Source organism: Diabrotica virgifera, chromosome 1 (assembly GCF_917563875.1).
Source record: "Diabrotica virgifera virgifera chromosome 1, PGI_DIABVI_V3a".
NCBI lineage: Eukaryota > Metazoa > Arthropoda > Insecta > Coleoptera > Chrysomelidae > Diabrotica > Diabrotica virgifera.
In genome coordinates this window covers 257,669,986-257,694,179 of record NC_065443.1, presented here as the reverse complement: position 1 = coordinate 257,694,179, position 24,194 = coordinate 257,669,986, and the positions used below count along the sequence as shown (strand labels likewise).

Genomic DNA, 24,194 nt, shown 5'->3' with positions numbered 1-24,194 from the left:
TTATAATACTTACCATTTTCACAATTAATTTAATTTCCACACCACTTAAAATAACAACAAATAAAAAAAGATTGTCCCATATTTTTTACACGAAAACAAAAGTTTAAAATCAGGGCAGAACAAACCCAACTGATTTTGCAATAATAGTCGAAGGTAATTATTAACACCAATATAAAATAAAATTTTAAACATTTCACTGCAGGAAACTACCCGTTCACTAGTAACAGTAAATAATGTTTGTGCTTGTGCCTAATAAACGTATAGACGGGAAGGGAAAAGATACTCAAGTCAAATACATAATCATAATCCATAGAGTATTTGTTTACTTAAGGGTAATTATCATAAATTTGAGTAAAAGTTTCACTTTATACGAGTAAAACTGCTTGATCCAGTAAGTTGTGTTTTTGTTGGAGTAAAACTGCTAAGTTGCGTTTTATGAGTGTTAATTTATGTTTCTGCTGGTCAAGGAGTGTGATTTGATGTTCTGAGTGTCGCTTTAGTTTACAACATAAAATCGATTGGATGGTATGCCAAGCGTAATTCAATCTACTTCAAAGAAAAAAATTAGGAAGGAACAACAAAATGTAGGTAGGTAATATATTTTTGACGGAGTAAGTTCAACATTTCAGGACGGGAATAATTATTATTTTCAGTAATAACACAATATTTGATTTTTGAGATTTCTCTAGCTGTTCATGAAATAATTAAAATTGTATATAAAAAATGATTATCTCATTTAAAATAAATATTTATTATATACCAAACCTTCGGTTTGGCGCCCCTTTGGGGTTACGCCCGCGTGCGCCGCACGCGTTGCACGCCTGGTTACGGGGGCCCTGGATAATAACAATCCAGATTGGGTTCCTTCAATAAATATGGGGTATATAAACACAATGAAATGAGTTCCCCAAAATCTAAAATGGGAATTAAGGTACCAAAGGAGAATTAAAAGAAAAGGGTACCTACAAGAAAAAATTGCTTTTTTATTCCTCTTGAAATGATTTATAAGACACTGGACTGTCTTATATTCTACAAATACTAGGTAGGTCTATGATTTTACACATTTTTCATTAATGATACATTACTGTTACTTTAGTAGATTTAGAAACAGTGGATAGTTAGTGGTAGATAGCAGTTATTTGGTATAAAAGCTAGTGTAGAAGACAAGATTTTGCCAAATAGTCAAACATATATTACAATGGAAAAATTAACAAATACATTTTATGTCATTAACATTAACACAGGATTTTAAATATCAGCTTAAGAAATTAGCTTTATCTTGTGAAAGTATAGAAAATGATTATGCCAAAACTAAAAATTATACTGGTTTAGCAAATTACAATGTTTTTAAAATAGCTTTAAAGTATATTACACCATTTATCAAATACCATCAAAATACTGTATTGTCACCAAGTCATCAAGTATTGCTTACTTTAGCTAAACTAAGCTTAAACTTAGATTATAAAGATTTGGGATATAGGTTTAGTATTTACCCTACCCGGTATCAACTTATTTCAAAAATACTTTGTATATAATGTGTCTTAGGTTAAAAAAATTTGTGTTCTGGCCTGATAGAGATATTTTAAAGAAAACTATGCAAAATTCACTTAAAGAATCTTTTCATGGAAATACTACAGGTATAATTGACTTTGGACGAATGTTGGTATGAAACGAATTATTTATTGTTCTGAAGCTAGTTATTTGAGGCATTTTTGTAATTAACTATTCTAATTGGGAAATAAGCCACAATTTAACTTAAAAAATAATTTTATTAATCTTTCGACTTCCAAATCAGACGTCATTGTCAAAATACAAAATATTATTATTTATGCATATTATTACCTGTAAATATTTCTTCTGATTGTTAATTGTAAAGGATAGAAAAATTACCATTTATTTTATTTTTTTTAGAATCAGCTGAGAGAAGTGGTCTACAAAAACCCAGGAAGGAAACGGAATATGTGGCTACGAAAGGCAAAAGAAAGGTTTACAAAGCAAATGTGACACATTTTTTTGAAATATTTAGGAATATCAGTAAATTGCATTAAAAAAATGTATGAAAAGATTTTGTTCAATAAAAATGTTTATATTTATCAAGGATGTATTAATTGGTATGGCCACATATCGTCAGTGATGTAATAATACATCCTATCTGTTTTTTCATGAGTTTCGTAAGAGAGACTAAAAACTTGTCTTAGGGTCACCTCCTGTTTTCATATGATATTTTTTGACTTGTTTTGTAGTAAATTAAACTATCTATGAACTACAAAACAAGTCAAAACTTACATATGGACACAGGAGGTGACCTTAAAACATGTTTTTCCATCTCTCCTACAAAACTCATGAAAAAACAGATAGGAGGTATTGTCACATCAGCAAGGATGTAGTGATGAGTGCCCTAATAACCGGCAAAATAGCACAAAAGACGGGCAACGTATTTAGTTGTGAGATAAAAAGAAATGAAACTAGTCGAGCTGGGAAATTTAGCGAAATTAACCTTTAAATTTTATTTTATATTGATTGTTTCCCACCTTTACACATATCAGAGGAGTATGTCAACTAAAACTGTCACTGTGACAGTGGTAGTTTCCAAACTCGTCTGATACGTCTGAAGGTGGTACACAATCAATACAATCTAAATGTATAAGTTAATATCGCTAAATTTCCCAGCTCGACTAGTTTCATTTCTTTTTATCTCACTACTTAATACGTTTTCCATCTTTTGTGCTATTTTGCAGGTTATTAGAGCGCTCATCACTGTATTTCTGGTATATCCAGGGAATGTCTACAAAATATATTTTGAATGTCCAAAGAACATTCGTGGACATTCATGGAATGTTCCAATAAGACATTCAGGTAATGTTTAAAATGCTGACACAGGATTTTCCTGGGATGTTCAGGGAACGTGTTTTCGGGGATATTCCAGGAATTTTTCAATGTCTGTGTACCTTCTATGGACATATATGGAATACTTTGGTGTTATTAGCACCGCACTCCACTTGCGATTTGTAATCAGGAAGATTGAACACATTGTTTCAAATACAAGTCAATCCATTTGTAACTAAATAATCATGGATTGACTTCTATTTGAAAGAATGTGTTCAATCTTCACGACTACAAATCGCAAGTGGAGTCCGGCGCTTAGAGCTACTTCCTCTTCGGTATTATGTATTATACTACAGAAATTAGGAACTTTCCTTCTAAATATATGTATGCATCTTGGCCATCAAACATTTTTTTAAGGGGTTACATAGGTCTTATGGGTAAAAAAAGTGACTTTTTAAAAAAATTATATCTCGAAAACTAAAATTTATTTTTATTTATAATTGGAACATGTAAAAGTATAGTACTTAAGGTAGTCTCAAAAAAAGTTTCAGCCAAAAATATTCATTTTTGTAGAGTTTAAGTTTTTTTGCGGTGGGCAGCATAACTAAGTCCAGTCTCATTTGAAATCAAAAAGTTTCTTGTAGTTTATACCTCTGGCTAGTAAATGAACGAAGGAATTAAAAAAAATGAAATTTGAAGATTTTACATAAGTTTAAACACATTTTTGACCCCAATTTTTCTCATTTTTAAAGTAGTTTTTTTTGATAAAACAAAAATGACCTCATCTAATAAAAAAATCATTGTTCATTCACTAACCAGAGGTATAAACTACAAGAAATTTCAGATGAGACTGGACTTGTTATGCTGCTCACCGCAAAAAAGGGCTGTTGTCGAAAAATTGCAGTCAACTCTACAAAAATGAATATATTTGGCTGAAATTTTTTTTGAGTGTACTATACTTTTACCCTAATAGCACACGACGTCCTTTGGACGTCCAAAATAGGTCCATTTTTGGTCCTTACGTCCATGGACTATAAACGGACGTCCTTTGGACGTCCCATGTTGGACGTCCTTCGGAAGGAATAAATATGGACGTCCTTTGGACTTCCGACGTTGGACGTCCTTCGGACGGAATAAATATGGACGTCCTTTGGACGTCCGACGTTGAACGTCCTTTGGACGTCCATACTGGACGAAATACGGACGTTTTATGAACGCTTATATATTATATTGGACACATTATACCAATTACGGGATCAAATAGCAAAATAATTCAATAAAATATTAACTTACGCGTTAACTTTACGTTAATGAAATACAGTCAAACCTGTCAGTAACGGCCACTAAAATGAAAGAACTATTGGCCGATATAGAAAGGTGGCCGTTATTGCCAGTTTTTGTAGTCTAGATATACAGTAAAACTTGTGTTACTGGCCACCTGATAAAATCGGCCACCTGTACTAACGGCCAGTTTAAATATTCCCCAAACCAATTATATCTAGACTACAAAAACTGGCAATACCGGTCACCTTTCTATATCGGCCAATAGCTTTTTCATTTTTAGTGGCCGTTACTGACAGGTTTTACTGTAATTGGTTTGGGGAATTTTTAAACTGACCGTTAGTACAGGTGGCCGTTTGCAGGGGGTCGGTAACACAGGTTTTACTGTAGTTTAAATCGAAAAGATTAAATCTTAATTCAAAATTGTATATACAATTATTAGAATTATAAACAAACTATATAGTTTAATATCCAAAACATGTTTTTGATTTTATGTAATGTAATGAAAATCTTATTTGTAAATTATTGGTTACAATGTTTAACAATAGGAAATATTCAAGAATAAATAAAATAAAAGTTTAATCCTAACAACACAAAACATTCCAGGAATGTAGGTACTAACTACCGTTCTATTCCGTGAACATCTATCTGATTAAATTATGGGTGGAAAGTTACCACAAGATATTCTATGAACATAGTACAATGTCTTCCTGGAGGGGTAAAATTTTCCATTACAAGGTTTTAAGAGAGGCCATTTACTGTTCAATTTGCGTTCATTTTCAAATTTGCCGCGCGAGTATCTATGTAGCGTCGCGTGGTCATTGGTCATCACTAATTTTCATAAGATAACCGATAACCTAAAAATTTAGTAAAAATTTTGATTGGAAAAAATGCATCGATAAGGGGGTGTGGGAAATGGAAATTAGTGGCTTTTTTGCTGTACTGTCTCCTAGTTTTTGCTCTGGGCTCTGGCTTAATCTCTTGTTTAAACAATTTTGTAAGTATTATAAAATCCGTTTTCAATTTTCTTTATTCTTTATGAAACGAATCATTTATGCATGCATATTATTACCTGCAAATAGTACCTATGTATTTCTTTTGATTTTTAATTGTAAAGAATAGAAAAATTACCGTTCATTTTAATTTTTTTAGAATCAGCTGAAAGTGGCCCTACAAAAAAAAAACCGGTTCTAGTTTACTGAATGGGTAGACGGATTACGGATATGAAATTTATACCAATGAATTCTGTTTCACTTACTGATAATTGTACAATAATTTTTTATTGGGGGCGGGCGTTACTTTTCATGTAATTGCAATTTAAAATATGTCTTATTTTTAAAAATCGCCGCCATTTTCCGCCATTATATACCATGAAACAACAAGAAACGACAGGAATGACAACCGTTTTATAAACGCAAGAAGGAGAATCCTAACAGTGTTGCCATAGTTATATAAAATATGTTTTCTTATGAAAATTACAATTTTTCAATTCTTAAATATGTCATTTTACTTATTCTGACGCATTTTTAACACAAAATGACTGCTTTATTACAAGGGTCAGGTTAGTTCTGGTTAGGTTTCGTTACGTTAGGTTAGATTACATCAAGTTTATTAATATTATAGTGATTTATGATTATATTTTAATAAATAAATTCTGTGGGATTCCCAGAATACACTTTCAAGGTTGGAATGAAATTTTATGTATTTCATGGTTATGTACTGTCACTGATTTCGGGAAACCATGTTGCCATGTGAATGACAAAAGATAATTTCACATGAAAACATCGATTTTTGTCCATTTAAGCGTACCATTGATTTGGAATATTTATGCAAACCTCTAAATTTGGCAACTGTTTTTGAAAAATTGGTAGATGCATGCATTGACGCATTTTTTAAACAGTTTATTGTTAGTTTTTAGTTTGTTAGGTCGGTTGTTTGTGCTGCGCCCTGGATTTGGGCGTTGTCTGTTGCATCATATACAAATTTGTGAAAGTGAAGTTAGTTTATCGGGTGGGTTGTGATTGCGCTCAGCGGTCAAATACCTCCTGCGGTTCTCTCAATATAATACCCGTAAGTTAGGTTTGGACCGAAGGGTTAGGCCTTCCTCCTTTCAGACCGCCTGCGCCCAATTGCAATCTGCCCAGTTTATCGTTAAATAAAGGTGAAGTGAGACTAAATGGTGTGTAGGTGTTACGAAAGTAAATTTAAGTACAATTAAGGTGTGGCTTTAATACCTATATTCACAAAGAAAAGGCCTCTTTCGAAGCTAGTAAACTGCAGGCAGAGGAAATAAATATGTTGGTGGCAACTTTTATTACATTTAAAGCCACGAATTTGGCTTTGGACTCTCAAATTGCATCGATCTATAGCTGTTTTGTAAGTAATTTTTATTAAATTTTTAAATCTTTAAAAGGTTAAAACTGGCAACACTGTCAAATTTGACCTCTCGGCGCCTGTCCGCCATATTGTTTTGAAATATGACAAAAAAAATATTATTTTAACCAATATTACGTATTTTTTCATAATTTGATTGTAAAAATCAGTTATATGTATTATGTTTCAATTACTTATATTTTATTAAGACATTCTATATACTTTTGTATCCTTTTCACGTAAATTTTTTTTGGCTACTATTACATTTTTTGATTTTTTTCAAATATTTCTTGATTTTTGGGCACTTTTACCAGTTTCCCCCAAAGAAAACAGTAAAATGTCTGCTTTTTTCCACTTTTCAGGCTAAGTCCATAAAAAAATTGGCATTTTCAAGGTCTACCCTTAGAGTAAATTTTTACCAAAAAACCAAGAAGGAAATGTATAGCCTTGTGGCTATGAAAGGCAAAAGAGAGATATAAAAAGTGTATTGGCTAGTTGGAAGAAAGTCCACATTGTCCATGCATAATAAGTTATTACTTTATCAACAAATATCAAGAAGATAGCAGGATCAGGAGCAACAACTTCATAAGTTCAAGAATATCGAGGAAATCCAGCTCCTCGATACTACTGGGCAAACTAGAAGATTGAAGAGGACAAAGCCTTTTGAACTAGTTTGAGTGATAGGTGATAGTGAAAAACGGAGCATAGTGCTTGTGTGCTGTGCCTGTGTATGTTAGAATAGTGCACGATCTTGTTAGATTAGATAAGAGACGCTATGGGGTAAGCTCTTCATTTTAAGAAACAGTAGTAATTTAGGTTAAATTAAAATTGCTCATTGGTCAGTTATGACCAGATTGTTTTTTTATGTTTGGCAAAAAGGACTTAAGTCAGAATTGCACATTGATAATGTTTTGATGATTTCTGGACCAGAAAAAAACTGTTGTAGATGTAAACTGTATGTACAGTAGAATCTACTACAGTACTGTAGAAATCATCAAAACATTATCGATGTGCAATTCTGACTTAGCCCTTTTTCCCAAACATCAGAGAATTGTAATGTACAATAATTCTCCTATCTGCTTTTTCATGAATTTTGTAGGAGACGAAAAACCATTTTTAGGATCATCTGCTTTCACATGTAAATTTTGACATGTTTTGTAGTAAATAGATAGTTGAATTTACTACAAAACATGTCAAAAAATATATGAAAACAGGAGGTGACTATAAAAAAAGTTTTTAGTCTCTCTTACAAAACTCATGAAAAAACAAATCGGAGGTATGTCACATCAGTGACTATATCCAGGGAATGTCTAAAAAATATACTTTGATGTCGTAAGAACCAAATATAACCTACAGTCCATCTAATTTACTTACTGTTGCAAGTCATTATCTACGCCAGAGATCTAAGTTGACATAGTTGCCAAAGTATAAAAAGATCCTGAATCCATTTTAAATCAAATATATCACATAATTATTGTAAACGTGGATTAAACAACAAAACAAATTAATATTCAATGTAAATAAGTAAAAACTTAAGAAATAGAAAACAAGAATTAAGTTATAATCTTTTAAGATTTGCAGTGCAAGAGTTTTTGCACTGCATTGTTAATAATTAAAAAACGGCTCCTAACTCTTGGCAAAAAGCCGGTAGGTTTCTTTGTATAAGTATGTCTACAATAACAACTAAAAAAGTTGTCAGATACCTCGATTATTCCAAGTCGTTATAAAATTAGGTGAAATTTATATTTTTATAGTAGAGGATCTTTTTATAGTAAAGTAAATAATAAAAACAGTAAATATAATAAATAAAACAGATACTTATAGTAAAGAATATAAACAAATATGAAGTGTCATCACCGTAACTGTCAAATAAATGTTACCAATTTATTCTAAAATGTTACCTTCGTTCGATTACAGTTACAGTGTGATCCGAACAAATCTGCTTCATAAAAACGCTTTATAATCCATTTATACAAATTAAATGAAACATATTATTGTGTATTTCTTTAGGTTAACATTAATAGAAATCTTCAAATAATATTTCTACGCGTATATAATAAAATATGTCTAGTGGCTGTAATTCCAGTGTACTCGGCAAAGTGATTCTAAAAAAGAACACACCTACCGCCTAAATATTTCGTGTTGGTATCATGCGACCTCACAGGCTACGACGCGGATGACGCGCAACAGTTAGTAAATTAGACGAAGTATGTAGATATATACAGGGTGTAACAAAAATACAGGTCATAAATTTAATCACATATTTTGGGACCAAAAATAGTTTGATTGGACCTAACTTACCTTAGTACAAATGTGCACACAAGAAAAGTTACAGCCCTTTGAAGTTATATATATTAGCACTAAGGGCTTTAGAGGCCCATGGCTTGAAAAGTTTGTTTTTTTTCTTCATTTTCACGTTTCTTTATGTACTGAGATCTTCTCTGGCTTGATATGTGATTTTTCTCCATTCCTTCCTGTTATTCATTTTTCTTTTCTGACCCTGTAGCACCATTCTTTCCAAATCTTTTTCGACCTCTTGCTTCCATCTATTTTTCGGCCATCCTCTTCTCTTTCTTGAAGCTGTAGTGTAGTTTAGTACCATTTTTGGAGTCCTCGTGTCTGGCATCCTTTCAATGTGACCTCGCCATCTAAGTCTCTGTGCCTTTATCACTCATTTGAAGTTACAAGATGAAGTGATTTTTTCCAATATATCGAAAACTATTAGAGATTTTTTATTGAAAATGGACATGTGGCATTATTATGGCAGCAGTATCTTACGAAAAAACTATAGTAAAATTTGGACACCCCATAAAAATTTTATGGGGGTTTTGTTCCTTTAAACCCCCCCAAACTTTTGTGCACGTTTCAATTTAATTATTATTGTAGTACCATTTAAACACAACGTTTTAAAAACTTTTTTGCCTCTTATTGCTTTTTCGAAAAGTCAATTTTTATCGAAATATTTTGAATATTTGTCAAATTAACCACATATTTGTATATGGTTAAGTACGATTATGGAGACTTGGTAATAATATGCAGACTTATTTATGCTTTACATTTTTAGGTATATTTTGAACCATATTAAAAAAGAAGCCAGATCTCGATAAAATGTGCCTTATCGAAAAAATACAAAGAGGCAAAAAAGTTTTAAAAACATTCTGTTTAACTAATGGTACCTCAGTAATAGTTTAATTGGAACGTACACAAACATTTGGGGGGTTTAAAGGAACAAAACCCCCATAAAATTTTTATGTAGACATGTTAAAAAAGAAGTCGCAACTCGATAAAAACTGCCTTATCTGAAAAATACTAAGAAACAAAAATATTGAATTTAACTAATGGTACCACAATAATAAAATTGAATTGGAACGTAGGAACGTACACAAAAGTTTGGGAGGATCTAAGGGATCAAAACCCCCATAAAATTTTTATGGGGTGCACAAATTTCACCATAATTTTTCTTTAAGATATTCCTGCCATAATACTGCCACATGTCCATTTTCAATAAAAAATCGCTAATAGTTTTCGATATAATCGAAAAAATCTATTTTCATTTTGTAATTTCAAAGGGCTGTAACTTTTTTTATGTGCATATTTGTACTAAGGTAAGTTCAAAACTATTATATGACATATATATAAACTTATGACATATAAGGTCATTCAAACTATTTTTGGTCCCAGAATATGTGATTTAATTTATGACGTGTATTTTTGTTACACCCTGTATATACAGCCGATTATGCACCACCTTAAAAATTGGGCATTTTTGATGTCTCGAATTTCCTAAACCTGTTGTTGCATCTAAGTGATTTTTTTATAATATTCTAGCCTAGGCCCTAGGCTATAGGTTAAGTACCTCCTTATGCTTGTCATGCACGGGGAGCTATACTGTAATATATATCACATCGCACTCTATAGTAATGAGTGAGCCTGCACATACGGAACCATTTGTTTCCTGTCTGCAGGCTCACTCATTACTATAGAGAGCGATATGATATAATGTACATATATTACAGCATAGCTCCCTGTGCATGACAAGCTTAAGGAGGTAACCTATAGCCTAGGCTATAATATTATAAAAAAATCACTTAGATGAAACAACAGGTTTAGGAAATACGAGACATCAAAAATACCCCATATTTAAGGTGGTGCGTTAATTTCTTGGAGAAGTGTATTGTAATTTAATGTAAATAATGTAATATCCAATAATTGTAATTTAATATAAGATGTAATATAAGTTCCTTAAAAAATATATTTTTTATTTCCCACGACATTAGATGGATGTTCGGCAGCAAGACATTGGACCAAAATTGGACGTCCTGTTAAGGTCCAATTCACGTCCCATAGAACGTCCGGTTAAGGTCCAATTCACGTCCCATAGAACTTCCGGTTAAGGTCCAATTTACTTCCGATTAAGGTCCAATTTACGTCCGATTAAGGTCCCATTTACGTCCGATTAAGGTCCAATTTACGTCCTATTAAGGTCCAATTTATGTCCGATTAAGGTCCAATTTACGTCCGATTAAGGTCCAATATACGTCCGATTAAGGTCCCATTTACGTCCGATTAACGTCCAATTTACGTCCTATTAAGGTCCAATTTACATCCGGTTAAGGTACAATTTACGTCCGATTAAGGTCCCATTTACGTCCCATTAAGGTCCAATTTACGTCCTATTAAGGTCCAATTTACGTCCGATTAAGGTCCAATTTACGTCCGATTAAGGTCCAATTTACGTCCGATTAAGGTCCAATTTATGTCCGATTAAGGTCCAATTTACGTCCGATTAAGGTCCAATTTACGTCCGATTAAGGTCCAATTTACGTCCGATTAAGGTCCAATTTACGTCCCCTAGGACGTCCGATCAAGGTCCAAATTACGTCCGATTAAGGTCCAATATACGTCCCCTCGGACCTTAGATGGACGTTCGGTAGCGCGACATTTGGACCAAAATAGGACGTATAAAGGACGTTCCCCGGACGAAAACGGACGTCCAATGGACGAAACGGACGTCCCTAAAGTCCGTGAAGGACGTCCAATGGACGTCCTTGTGCTATTAGGGTACATGTTCCAATTATAAATAAAAATAATTTTTAGTTTCCAAGATATAATTTTTTTAAAAAGTCACTTTTTTTACCCGCAAGACCTATGTAACCCCTTAATAACTGCCTTTCCATGCTGTAGCAAACTTAACAAATTGTTGATTTCAAATTGTAACAGTTAAGTTTTGCAAAGTATGCTGCCCTCTTGTATCTTCTGTGTTATCTTCATCATACAATTACTTCATCTAAAAACTTTCTGCGATATATTCATTTTGTTGCTAAAATTATTTCCTGATCCATGGGTTGAATAAGCGATGTATTTTTTGGCAAAAACATACAACTAAAGTTGCCATGTTTTGATCATAGAATATTTTCAGAGGGATGAGCAGGAGCGTTGTCTAAAATCAAAAAACATTTCACCTCTTCCGGCAGATTCTCAGTTTCTTCTCTTGAAATTTTTTCACTGCAGGTACAGTCGGAGAAATGAAAGAGTACCCATGAACGATCACATATTATTAACATAATTAATCTATCTCTATCGTTTGTTATTTATAGAAAAAGAACAGCAAATACAAAATATGTGATTGTACCTGTTTGACGTGACCGTTCATGGGTATTCTTTCATTTTTCCGACTGTACAAATTCTTTAAAAGGTCAATTTTTTAAGATATCTGGGGTGAACCACTATGATGAAATTATTTATTTTTATAGCTCCACAATTATATACAAATCCTACCTCAAAATATTTGTAAGAATTTAAACTCTTGAATGTCTTCATTTGTTGACCTGTGTAAAAACTATTACTAAGCTCCAAATACAAAAAAAACTATGTCCATGTAAGTAACTATATTTGTCCATGTTGTCACCATTGAAAAACTTTTTCTACTGTAGGTTAACTCATACCCCTTGAGGGAAAATGGATCTATATACCAAAAGCTTTTGAAAATATTTACTTATGTTTATTTATTCACTGCTTACAACTAAATACAGTCGTTAAAGTACGTCTACAGCTAGAAGCTACAGAAGTCAACAGCAAAATGTTCGGAAAATACAACACTATTATATAAAAACAATTATATAAACCACTATTTTATAAGAACAATAACTATTTTATAAAAAAACTATTAAACGTAAAAAACTTAAGAAACTCAATGCGGTACAAATATAAATAATTTCAATGTTTGCCTTCCAGCTTTCAATTAGTGTCATAAACGTCAAAGTCTTGAAATGGCCTATGTTTTTATATTTAATTTGTTTTTTGAAAATAGATTATTAAAATGTTTTCAGTTAAATAAAGTTTATTTTATTGATTGAAAGTTTACATTTTTATTTTTTCTAAATCTTACATGCTATTTTTTCAAAGGTTAATGACTTCTCATAATTTGTTTCCATTATGAGATAAAGGATTTCTTTTCTTTGTGGTAAAGAATTGCATATTAAAGGAAAGTATAAATATATTCCTTGATATTACCCCAGTATAACAGAATACTGTGATATTACTTTATTCTTGGTTGGGAGTAATGAGGTTTAATGAAATATTCAAAGTTCTAAGAGAAAGCACTGGGAGATATCATTTATTTCTTATGAGAGAAAGCAAAGCAAATAAAACTCTGGTACTTCCTAGTATCACCTGCCTTTTTATTAATGGTGTAAGCTTTCTTCTATGTTTATATTATTCATCTGACTAACAACAAAGAAGAAACCATGACAGGTGGAACTTTTATAAAATGCAATTACTATTTTCATGGGAATAAGCCTCCATTTAAGTTTGAAATTAAATTTATTTAATGTTTAAATTCTTAAAGACAGATCACATGCTATAAATTTTTTGTGACGGATACTATTGAGTTAAGAGGAAACAGTAGCGATCAACAGGTAGCGAAAACGCGTTCCAAGATTGCGGCTGTAATTTTGAATATTTTTTCGAGATATTTGGAACACGTATTCGTAATATAATAAAGAATGACGGTACAGAGCCCAATTTGAAAAATATATTAATATGTGGAAATTACTCTGTAATTAGGTACAATATTAAAAAAAACGAGCCTGTACCGCCATTAAGAAAAACAAAACTTTCTTCAAATAAACTTTTTTTATCCGATGCCTAGATTTTGTGTCATTTTGGAACTCCTAAAACTTTTTATTTCGTTAGTAGTTCCAAAATGACACAAAATCTAGGCATCGGATAAAAAAGTTTATTTGAAGAATGTGTATTTTTTTGTTCTTCTTAATGGCGGTACAGGCTCGTTTTTTTAATATTGTATTTAATTACAGAGTAATTTCCACATATTAATATATTTTTCAAATTGGGCTCTGTACTGCCATTCTTTATTATATTACGAATACGTGTGCCAAATATCTCGAAAAAATATTCAAAATTACAGCCGCAATCTTGGAACGCGTTTTCGCTACCTGTTGATCGCTACTGTTTCCTCTTAAAGTTGATTTTATGTAATCGAATTAACTATATTTTAATAAAATCGTCCCAGGAATGCAACTCATAACTATTGGCGATATTGTTTTAAAGTCATCTACTCTAAAATGTATAAATATATGTCTGAATGAGTCAGATAAAATTAAATTATTAGAAGAATTTTTATCAAGCAACAATATTGATATAAAATATTAACAATCTTACCCAAATAACAGCACAAAAGTAAATATAGCCTATCCATTTCTACTGGACATTAACGCTCCTCCTCCAATTCTACACTTCTATATCATCCAAATCTCCTTACTGCTTCGAACAACTCTTTTCATGGTCTTTCTCTTTTTTTTCCTTCAAAAATAATCTCTTACATGTCGCTCTTACATTCAAGTAATGTTGACCTAGCCACCTGACTTTCCATATCTATTATTTTTTGCCAGTCCTAACTCAGAACTGCCAGCCCCTACCAGTACTATGTCTATTTTTATTTCATCTTTCTTAATTATTGTTTCAAGTGCCACAAGCATTCAATGCCACTTAAAATAACTGCTTCATAATACATTTTTGCATTATAGTTGTCCTACATACATTTTTGACTTCAATCATATACCATCAATCCAGTGGTGTCATGGTGTGGGAACGCCGTTCCCACACTGGTTAAGAAAAGAGAGAAAATAAATAGAGAATTTAGGTTTTGTAAACAAAAATTAGCAGTGCGTTCCGGCACTGCTAATTTTGCCATGACACCACTGCATCAATCTGATTACTAGCTTACTCTTAGTAGTATCTTTTCTATTTCTTTTTCTTCTTCCCATTTATCAATTATTGCCACTCCTAAATACTTGAATTTGTTGATATTTTCAATTTTGTATGCCTTTGTTCCTGTTTTTAGTGTGAAAAATTTGTTCTATTTCATCTCTCCACACATTTCAATACACTTAATATTTTATTTTTGTTTCATTTATAGACATGCAATTTTCTTGCTTCACCTCTCAAGTTTCTAAACAACTTCAGCTTTTTTTCTTGTTAAGAGGACTGTCATCTGCATAAATAATGGTATACAGTGATGAGCGTGCTATTAACTGGCAAAATGACACAAAAGATGGAAACATATAGTATGTTGTGAAATAAAAGGAGATGAAACTAGTAGAGGTGTACAATTATCAATAGGAACCTATAAATTTACATGACATTACATAATTTCCCACCTTTAGACCCCTGTGACAGTTGTCATACTCCTCCCACACATCTAAAGGTGACAAACTATGTAATGTAAATTTATAGGTTCCTATAGATAATTTTACATCTCTTTTTATTTCACAACATATGTTTTCCATTTTTTGCACTATTTTGCTGGTTATTAGAGTGCTCATCACAGTATTGCTGTTTACACGCCTGGACCTCGGAGGTAATCTACACTATGTTGTGTAGATCACCACTGACATGGTGTTTTTTTATTAGTTGGATCATATTGTCTTTCAACTAATTATGGGATATATCAGATGTTTATTAACATCCTAAGTGCTCTAAACTTTGTTGCAAACACACGCTAAACACAGTTGCTTGAAATGACATAGTGTAGTTTACCTCCGAGGTCCAGATGTGTAATTAATTTTATATTTGGTAAGGAAAGGTTTGTCAAATAAATACTTATTTAAATAATACATTTATTTTAAAATAAAATATAAAAAATACATATTAAGAAATAAAATAAAAAATAATATATCTAACATAATACAGATTCAATAATGTATTCTCAGAATAAATAAACAAATTCCAGTTGAACAAGAGAAAGACAGAAGGTTACTATATATTTATATTCCAAAAATATATGGTGAAAGTACAATAGTAGAGTAGCAGTAGACAGGTAGGTAAAATAAACGATGATAAATTGATAAAGCACTGGAAACAACGATAAAGCACTAGAATCAGACTAAATAGCATCTAAAATATGAAGACCAGAGAAGATATAATTTTGAACTATACAGGGCATACCACGATCCATATACATTCATCAAAATAGGACCACGTTCTAAGAGGAAGGATGGAAGCATATGAAATATAATTTTGAACTATACAGGGCATACCACGATCCATATACATTCATTAAAATAGGACCATGTTCTAAGAGGAAGGATGGAAGCATATGAAATATAATTTTGAACTATACAGGGCATACCACGATCCATATACATTCATCAAAATAGGACCACGTTCTAAGAGGAAGGATGAAAGCATATGAAATACTTTCTAAAATAAACACACAAATGTCAGCTGGACATATAACGAGAGAAAGACTATAGATTAGATATAAGGAACAAATAGAATAAGACATTGATATTTTAAAAATAAAAAATTGTAAAAACAAATCGACCGTTAAGTACCAATACCTTCTATCTAACGACAAGTAAATTTTACAGGAGAAGCAAAAAACTTATTTAATTTTGCTCTGCCAATCAGAATAATTTAATATATGGACTTTCTACTTTTTTATGTATAAGATTATCGTACCTCACATATTTGATTTTGAAAGAGCTTTTGAAAAAGACAGTTTGTCAGTTAGGAGGTATTGTTTTTCTCTGTTACTTGAAATATATGTGTTTAATGGAAGATAGGAGGTCTTAAATGTAATTAAAAAATGAATTAAACTCAAAAAACTTTATTATTATTATTAATGATATCAACACATTAAGACTTCTGAGATAGTGAGTCATAGAATGTATGACAGTCTTGCGGTAACACAGTTTTCAATTGTTGTAAATGAGAGTACTTCGTAGAACTAATAGGTAGCACTTTGTCATGCAAGGGAGTATAAATCGGTTCAGGAATAATTTTAGGTCTTATGGGCAACTCACTCCACTCATCATCAAAGTTTAGTTTATATTGTATTTTTCCATCTATGGTATACAGTAAAGCCCTCAGATCTGTTACAACAGGATCTCCTACTTTACGACCTGGCCTAATGGAAGTGTATCGCCATGTGTCCTCATTTGCGTAATTTTTAAAAAATTGATAGTCAACCAATTTCACTTCATACGGAAATGGCTTACTTCTTGCTTCCTTAGTAGCAGAAGCATAATCGCTCGGAAGATGAATCTCACGATGCTTCAATTTAGTCTCGATAGCGCTGTGGACCGAGTCACACTCCATTTGAGTGTGACCCGGTTCTAAAAACTTTTGGGTTATAACTATCTGATATTTTACAGAAAAGGCAGATAATGCGTTAGACAAAATGTTATTCCGATTTTGGTATGTGCAGCCATCTGAAAATATTACTATAGGTAACCTGTTGGCGAGACAGTGTTGTGACAAGTAATCTAAAAGGAAGTTAACAAATGTGCTTGCTGTCAAGTCACTGGCAGTTTCGTCAAACCAATAGCATGTTGCATGATGAGTGACCAAATTGTAGACCGTATAGTTGTGACAACTTAACTTCGTTTTGAAGTAGAGGGCACTTGCAGTCAGATAAGGACACACTTTGACAGCTTCAAGATCCATTGTAAGAAGATTCAATTCACCAGCTTGTGCTTTTTCCTTGTCATGTTCTTTCTCGGCTCTTGCTCTTGATTTACGTTGAATATGATCTTTATATTTTTCGTCTGAAATATTTCCTTCTTTATAACTGACACAGATGTCACACATATCCTTTTTTAAGGTATAAATAGAAAGATTTGAATCTTTAAATATCTTGTCAAAAGTATGTCTGCTTGCACTCTCTTCGTTATTATTTGAGCACCATATTTTATAGGAATTATAGAGTTCTGTTTTATTTCGGTAATATGGCTCGATGAATAATTTTCTCGAATTTTTTCTATTATAATGAGAGGGAAGTGTTGGGATATTTTTAAAAAATTCACGTAGCATCTGGATTCTTGTCGCCGTTCCTCTTGGCACAACTCGTTTTCGATTGCTATTGGTGACTTCATTACATGGAAGTGTTTTATGAACTGACTTCTTGACCCAAGATTGTACAGTAAAAGAACCTAGGGAAAATGTATTTAAAAAGGATGTCTTGCAAACTCGCAAATTACCCTCAGCTGTAGGCAAAAAATACTGGAAAGTACCTTCCCGTCTTGTCTCACACCCTACAGTTTTTCTAGCAGTAGTTTGTCGGGAGACTAATCCATTTATATAAATCTTCCTTTGTTCCCAATTTAAGTTTGTCCAAAAATTATTAAATATATCTTGTCGCATCTCCACGGTCAGTTTTTCACAATTCCTGACTTTACTTGTTGTACATTTTTTAGACTTGCATGCTTCACCCAGTTTGCGAGCGCTTCGGGGAGTATTGTGTAACATTTTTCCCTCTTTCGGATTTGTATAACCTAAGTAATCTTTGCCAAGCATTCTTAACTCTTTGTTACGATTTTTTTTCCAAGTCTTACTATCTGGTTTAATTTTTCTTTTTCGTTCTTCATTGATTTCTCCGAAATAAACCTGTCTTGGCACCAGCTCAGAATCCGGCACACTATTTTCTTCAGACACCCTATCTTCGCTCTCAGTCTCCGATGAATCAGACTCTGGGTTATAGGAACTTTCACTGGGTGAAAAATCGTGAGCTGAAGATGTACTTGGAGTCGATGCTCTCTCTGTAATTACATTTTCAGTATGAAGTTCCTCGTTTAACTGTTGGAAGTGGGAGTCTTCTAAATTGTTGGAGGAAAACACATTTTGATAGGAACGATTACTTTCTTGATTGTCAGACAAGGCAAGACTACCAACTTGTTGGCTTGTACTAATAGGAGGAGTAATATTTTCATTTGTCTCCGGAATGTAGGAACTTCCATCTGGTAACAGTACACTGTGGATCAATGTCGTAGTTTCATGAATTAAGTTTACACAGTGTTCGTCTTGGCTCAGATTTTTAGATTGTGATCTTGTGGGCTCTAAACCTTCAGAAATAATAACGCTAGTAGTAGACTCACTTGTGCAGCCATAAGGAATGTTTTCATCAAGTTTCAAAGCCAATCCTAATATTTCAGCTGCCCGTGTTTTCCTACGTCGATCTTGATTGATATTCATCTGTAAAAAAATTTGCATTTAGGTACTACTTTGAGATTTTACTTGAAAATTCAATGCTTTAAACATTGCTTGTTACGTAAATATAACTATTAGGGGATCGAAAATAATCTTTATTATAATTTATCATATAAAAGCAAAATGTTTTGTTTCCAATGTTAGTTAAAACGTACTTTAATATTAATAGCTGCATTTTTCTGTTCTTAAACAGCTTTTCATTATGACAAAATATCCGATATGCCCGTTTTTTGCGCCGCCTATGTACTACGAACACCTTAAGTAATTTTAATTATTTTTGTGGAAAGATCTGCTATCTACATTTCAATTTACTAAAACTCCCTTTGGTGGTTGTGTGTACATTTTTAACTATAACTGTATTATAAACCTTGAATATGTAACTATCATCTTAACTTAAAATTAATTTATAAGAACTTTAACACACAAAAACATGAGTTAAATTGAGGTTAGGTATTTATTTTTTGTACAAAGTCTTACTTAGGCTGTTAATTTTAGTTGTAAAACACTCCTTACCTTTTGATAACACCAGACACACACGTAAATACAATATTGTACGGCAGAAGAACTAAATAAGATACAAAAAACGAATAATACCGGGAAACTGTTGATAGGCGGTACAACTAACAAACAACAACCACAAATGAGTAGATAGAAGGTATTTCTGCTATTCAGTTAGAAGGTATTTCCGGCATAAAAAACGCTGATTAAGGTAGGATATATTTCCATGATGTTATTTTAAATACTTTGAGAATAGATACAGTTAGGATATTTTGTTAGAAGATGCGTAACAAGCTTTGCAGTTAGATGGCGCGATAAACTTATTTTTGAAAAAAATGTAGATAGGAGGTATTGGTACTTAACGGTCGAAATCCTGAAATAGACTATAATGTGTTGTGTAGTAGATAGTGTATGCATGCATACCCACTACTGTCATCTATTCCTATTAATAATCCTGGAATTTCACTTCTTTCCATTTCACAATTTCACTCTTAATGCTCTTAGATCAAATATTGAATGACTTGATAACCTTGTTGTTGAACAATAATATACATAATTTCTCTTCTAGTACCTACAAATTCATTTACATAATAAGAGCCTGAATAACATATATTGTATGTCTTTACAGTACCTGTACATTTTTGGAAAGTGGCCTTCCTCATAAAAACTGGTTATATTCCTATAAGTAGCATAAAACCTTTGTTGTTTAAGTTAATGCGCTGATTCGCTGATGAACTTCAATATTGTAATACTCCATTGTATTTTAGATTATATTTTTATCTTGAATATATTGCTTTTGTATACTTCCCGGGCGATTTTCTTCTCCAATATTATCAATAATCTCTACAAATGCTTTTACTTCTTCATACATTTTTATTGTAATTAGAAAAACAAAAAATATATGTTGGAACTGAATTAAAGATATTCAAAATTCAAACAATAACAAACAAAGTTAGGTTAGAATCGCGGTCTTGAGGAAGGTCGATCGATTGATCGATGACTTGAGATTCAGCTGTCATTTTACACTTCCCAAGACAGCGTCGTGTCTCGAGATCGGTTTATAAAACACAAATTTGGTTCAAGGTCGGTCTTGAGCATCGACGCTGTCTTGAGACTCGACGGGCCTTAGTCCTTATTGGATTTACATAGTCCTTTCCGACGCGAATCTCTTTGTTTTTTTATTGGCTACAATTTTGTTCTTAATGATTTTTTCTATAAAATTTAATTTTTTTTGTGATTCATTAAAAACGGTTATAAAACGTGACTTTTTCAATGAAAATTGCATATCTTTAATAAAGAAATGTATAGAACAAAATTTACTCAGAATTGGTCAATCTATCGACTTCTATAGTTATTTTGATTGAAAAATTTTTCATCCCCTAGATGGGGTTGTTTTCACCCCCAGGGCAAAAGCCCGCTTTGGCGTAGGGTAAATTTTGACAAAAGTTAAATTCTACCTAAATCGAAATTTTTAAAGAAATCGACCTTGATTCTAAAAATTCCACGAAAAAATGGCTGTTGATTTTACTATTTTGACGGGCGTAGGAAATTTCGACACCAAGCAGGTAGCGACTAAAATTTAATGGCAATTTTCGACACCAGCCCCAAAGGCCGGTTTTTTCTTACAGGAATATTCGACACCAAATAAATTTAATTGCGGCATAAATAAAATACCATAAAATTAATTAATATATTTGTTTATTTTATAAACATAATATACGTTTTATTTCTCTAAAGCGGTAATAATATCTAAATTTAACACTACTAGTAATTTTTATATATTTTACAGTCAATATAGGTACATGTATTTATACAATTAGGCCTGGATCCCGAGTACCAAAAAAAGTTTATTAATAGCAAGCTGAAAATTTCTTAATAGCTTATCGGTGTCTAGTCGGACAACGACATAATATAATGTAAATAATTGGAAAAAAAATTGGTACTACTGTATGAAAATGTATACATAATCCATATACAAACAATACGTCAAACAAGAAATAAAATACAACTAAATAATATTCGTGTACTAAAAATTTAGATGGAAGTGATAATAAATATTGAGAAAACCCAAGTAATTACCCAGCTACTTGCTTTACCTCGCGGTGTCGAAATTTCCTGTAATAAAATTTTACCCTTCGATTACCTCAGGTACAAACGCAATTTGATGTCGAAAGTTCGCCCGTCGCTTTTTTTGGTTTTAGGACCTACTCTGTACAACCTAATAGGTCCCCATAACGCTCGAGTAACTGCAAATTTACCATACTTTCCTCCCCTACTATTATATTATCAATTATTATCATATTTATCTTTATATTTATTTTTTTGTTTCAGTAATTTCAAAAACAAAATTGTTTCGTCAAGTCAACGCAGTGTTACACGTATTTTTAAATATGTCACAGATTGAGTTTCCACTCCATCTAGCCTCACGATTAGGAAACCTAGATGCAGTCCAACAGTTGATTGAAGGAGGAGCAGAAATTAATGAAGTTGATTCTTCTGGTTTGACGGCACTACATGTAGCTACATTTTCCCAACACAAAAAAGTAGCCAAATATTTGTTGGCACACGGAGCTGATTTGAACGCAATCGAAACGTATCAGCAGGAAACTCCTTTAAATATCTCAACTGGTATTAATGATCATGAAATGGTTCGATTATTGATAGAAGCGGGAGCAAATATGCAGTGTTTAGATATTAGTGGAAATATGCCAATTCATATTGCGGCCAAAAAAGGATATCTAAATATTGTAGAATGTTTTTTAGAAAATGGGATAAATGTAGATATTCTAAATGAAATCAGCAAAATGACCCCTCTTCATATGGCTGCCTGTGGGGGTTACATCGAAGTAGTAGACTATTTGCTTTTAAATAACGCTAACGTGCATCTTAAAGATTGTCGAAGTCGAAGTTCAATTCATCATGGTGTTTTAGGAGGGAAAGCTAAAATTGTTAAAATGCTTATAGAAAAAGGAGTTGATGTAAATGTTGAAGACATCAATTGGACTCCTTTACATTTAGCTTGTAGACACGGGAATTTAGAAATTGTCAAGTTACTTTTAGAAAACGGTGCAGTGTATGATAACCGACAGGGGAAATCACGAAACTATTCTCCACTCCTTGTTGCTATTGAAATGGGTCATCTAGAAATTATAAAATATTTTATTAGCATTGGGGTAGACGTGAATTTCAGTACAAATAATGAAGACTATACTCTTCTGCATGCAGCTTGTACTAACACGCAGGCACAAGTTCAAATTGAAATAGTTAAATTGTTGATTGAAAATGGTGCGGACGTAAACAAGAAAACTTTATCCAAAGGAGCTACTCCTTTGTATTGTGCGATAAACCGTATGCGTCCATATGTTGCAGAACTCTTAATTCTAAATGGAGCTGATTTAAAACAATCCAAGTATAAAGGCAACTCTCTTTTATCGATAGCTTTAAATAATGTGGAACGTAATTATGAAGAGATAAATAGATTCTGTGGTAATTGGTCAGAACAGACAGACTCTATGGAAATTGCAAGAGTAATAATCAAATACACCGTGTTAATTTACAATCCCATTAAAACAATTATTCAAGATGGTTGTCCTTTCTTCAGAGCATTCTTACAATACTATAATGACTGCCAAAAAGAAATAACAAGTATGAAAAGCATGATAATAAAGAATACTAATGTTTCATTATATCGAATAATTTGTGACTCCAATAAAGGTAATAACGCGTTTGTTCAATATCTACGTAACGACAATATTAAAAACGAGTTACAAAATATTGAAGATTACCTTAAAGAGTTTTCGATATATGGTAATATTCTTCCTTTGGTACAACATTGGGTTAAAAAAGGCTTTCAAAGAATGGAATTACTTGCACATGCTGACGTAATGATGAAAAAACTTGCACCTCAGTTACCATCAGAAATACGATGGAAAGTATTAGACTACTTAAACATGAGTGATCTTAAAATTATGATACAATCAGATTTTTTTAAATACAAGTGATTATTTTTTATTTGATTCTTTATAAAAACGTTAAGATCTAACACGCAAATAAACACCTTTAAATCCAGGATGGTTAAAATATAAGGATTTAAAAAGTATTAACTACAGTCTTCATTGGCATTATATTTTTTGTATCATAAAAAAATAAATGTATTCTTTTAACTATGGTGTTACGACTTTTACTTTTTAATCGGGTTTTTCGTTGCATGTTATTACAATATTTATTACATTTACAATATTTTTTTCAATTATCTATTGCGTCATCCTAGGAGAATACCAGTGTGGCTTTAGAAAAGGGAGAAGTACTATAGACAACATCTATTCTTTACTTTAAGAGAAATACAAGTTGAGAGCCATGCATATAATAACCGACAATGGCACTCTTCATAAATTTTAAGCAAGCTTTTGATATACAGTGAACTCTCCCTTGAGAATAGAATAGAAATATGCTTTATTGTCACTGAAAATTTTTACAATTTTATGGACAAAGCTTACATACAGTCATAAGAAAAACATAATATAAATAACAACTACAATTTACTAAAATTAGATAAATCGTCAATAATGTACAGTATAAGATATAAAAGCCAAGACAAAAACAATTTATTGCAAAATATATATAAATTGCAAATTGAACATACAACGTTGTTCTGAAGCTATTTTCTTGTGGCATTTTTATAATCAAGTATATTCAAATGGGAAATAAGC

The 24,194-nt window shown here is 32.2% G+C and overlaps 1 protein-coding gene and 2 long non-coding RNA genes across 5 annotated transcripts; 2 read left to right on the top strand and 1 right to left on the bottom strand.

The window, feature by feature from the left end:
- The first annotated feature begins 845 nt into the window (after nt 1-845).
- On the top strand, nt 846-2,093 carry LOC126883642 (uncharacterized). The gene is made up of 2 exons (XR_007697716.1): nt 846-1,042; nt 1,912-2,093. It is a non-coding gene; the product is annotated as an uncharacterized LOC126883642 (long non-coding RNA).
- A 2,738-nt stretch (nt 2,094-4,831) lies between these two features.
- On the bottom strand, nt 4,832-5,465 carry LOC126883637 (uncharacterized). Its single transcript, XR_007697715.1, has 3 exons — nt 5,366-5,465; nt 5,239-5,277; nt 4,832-5,179 (listed from the first exon to the last, which is right to left on the bottom strand). It is a non-coding gene; the product is annotated as an uncharacterized LOC126883637 (long non-coding RNA).
- LOC126883583 (putative ankyrin repeat protein RF_0381) lies at nt 4,897-23,649 on the top strand. Of its 3 annotated transcripts, XR_007697714.1 has the most exons (3): nt 4,958-5,104; nt 5,260-6,483; nt 6,843-6,986. XR_007697714.1 is itself a non-coding variant. In XM_050649236.1 (2 exons), the coding sequence occupies exons 1-2, from the start codon at nt 5,023-5,025 to the stop codon at nt 23,484-23,486; spliced, it is 1,752 nt and encodes a 583-aa protein (XP_050505193.1). In that variant the 5' UTR covers nt 4,897-5,022; the 3' UTR covers nt 23,487-23,649. The 3 variants fall into 3 exon arrangements, 2 of the variants coding, with proteins under 2 accessions (XP_050505193.1, XP_050505199.1); XM_050649236.1 differs by lacking the exons at nt 5,260-6,483; nt 6,843-6,986 and adding an exon at nt 21,817-23,649 and having other exon boundaries at nt 4,897-5,104; XM_050649242.1 differs by lacking the exons at nt 4,958-5,104; nt 6,843-6,986 and adding an exon at nt 21,817-23,649 and having other exon boundaries at nt 6,220-6,483.
- Nucleotides 23,650-24,194: the final 545 nt, after the last annotated feature.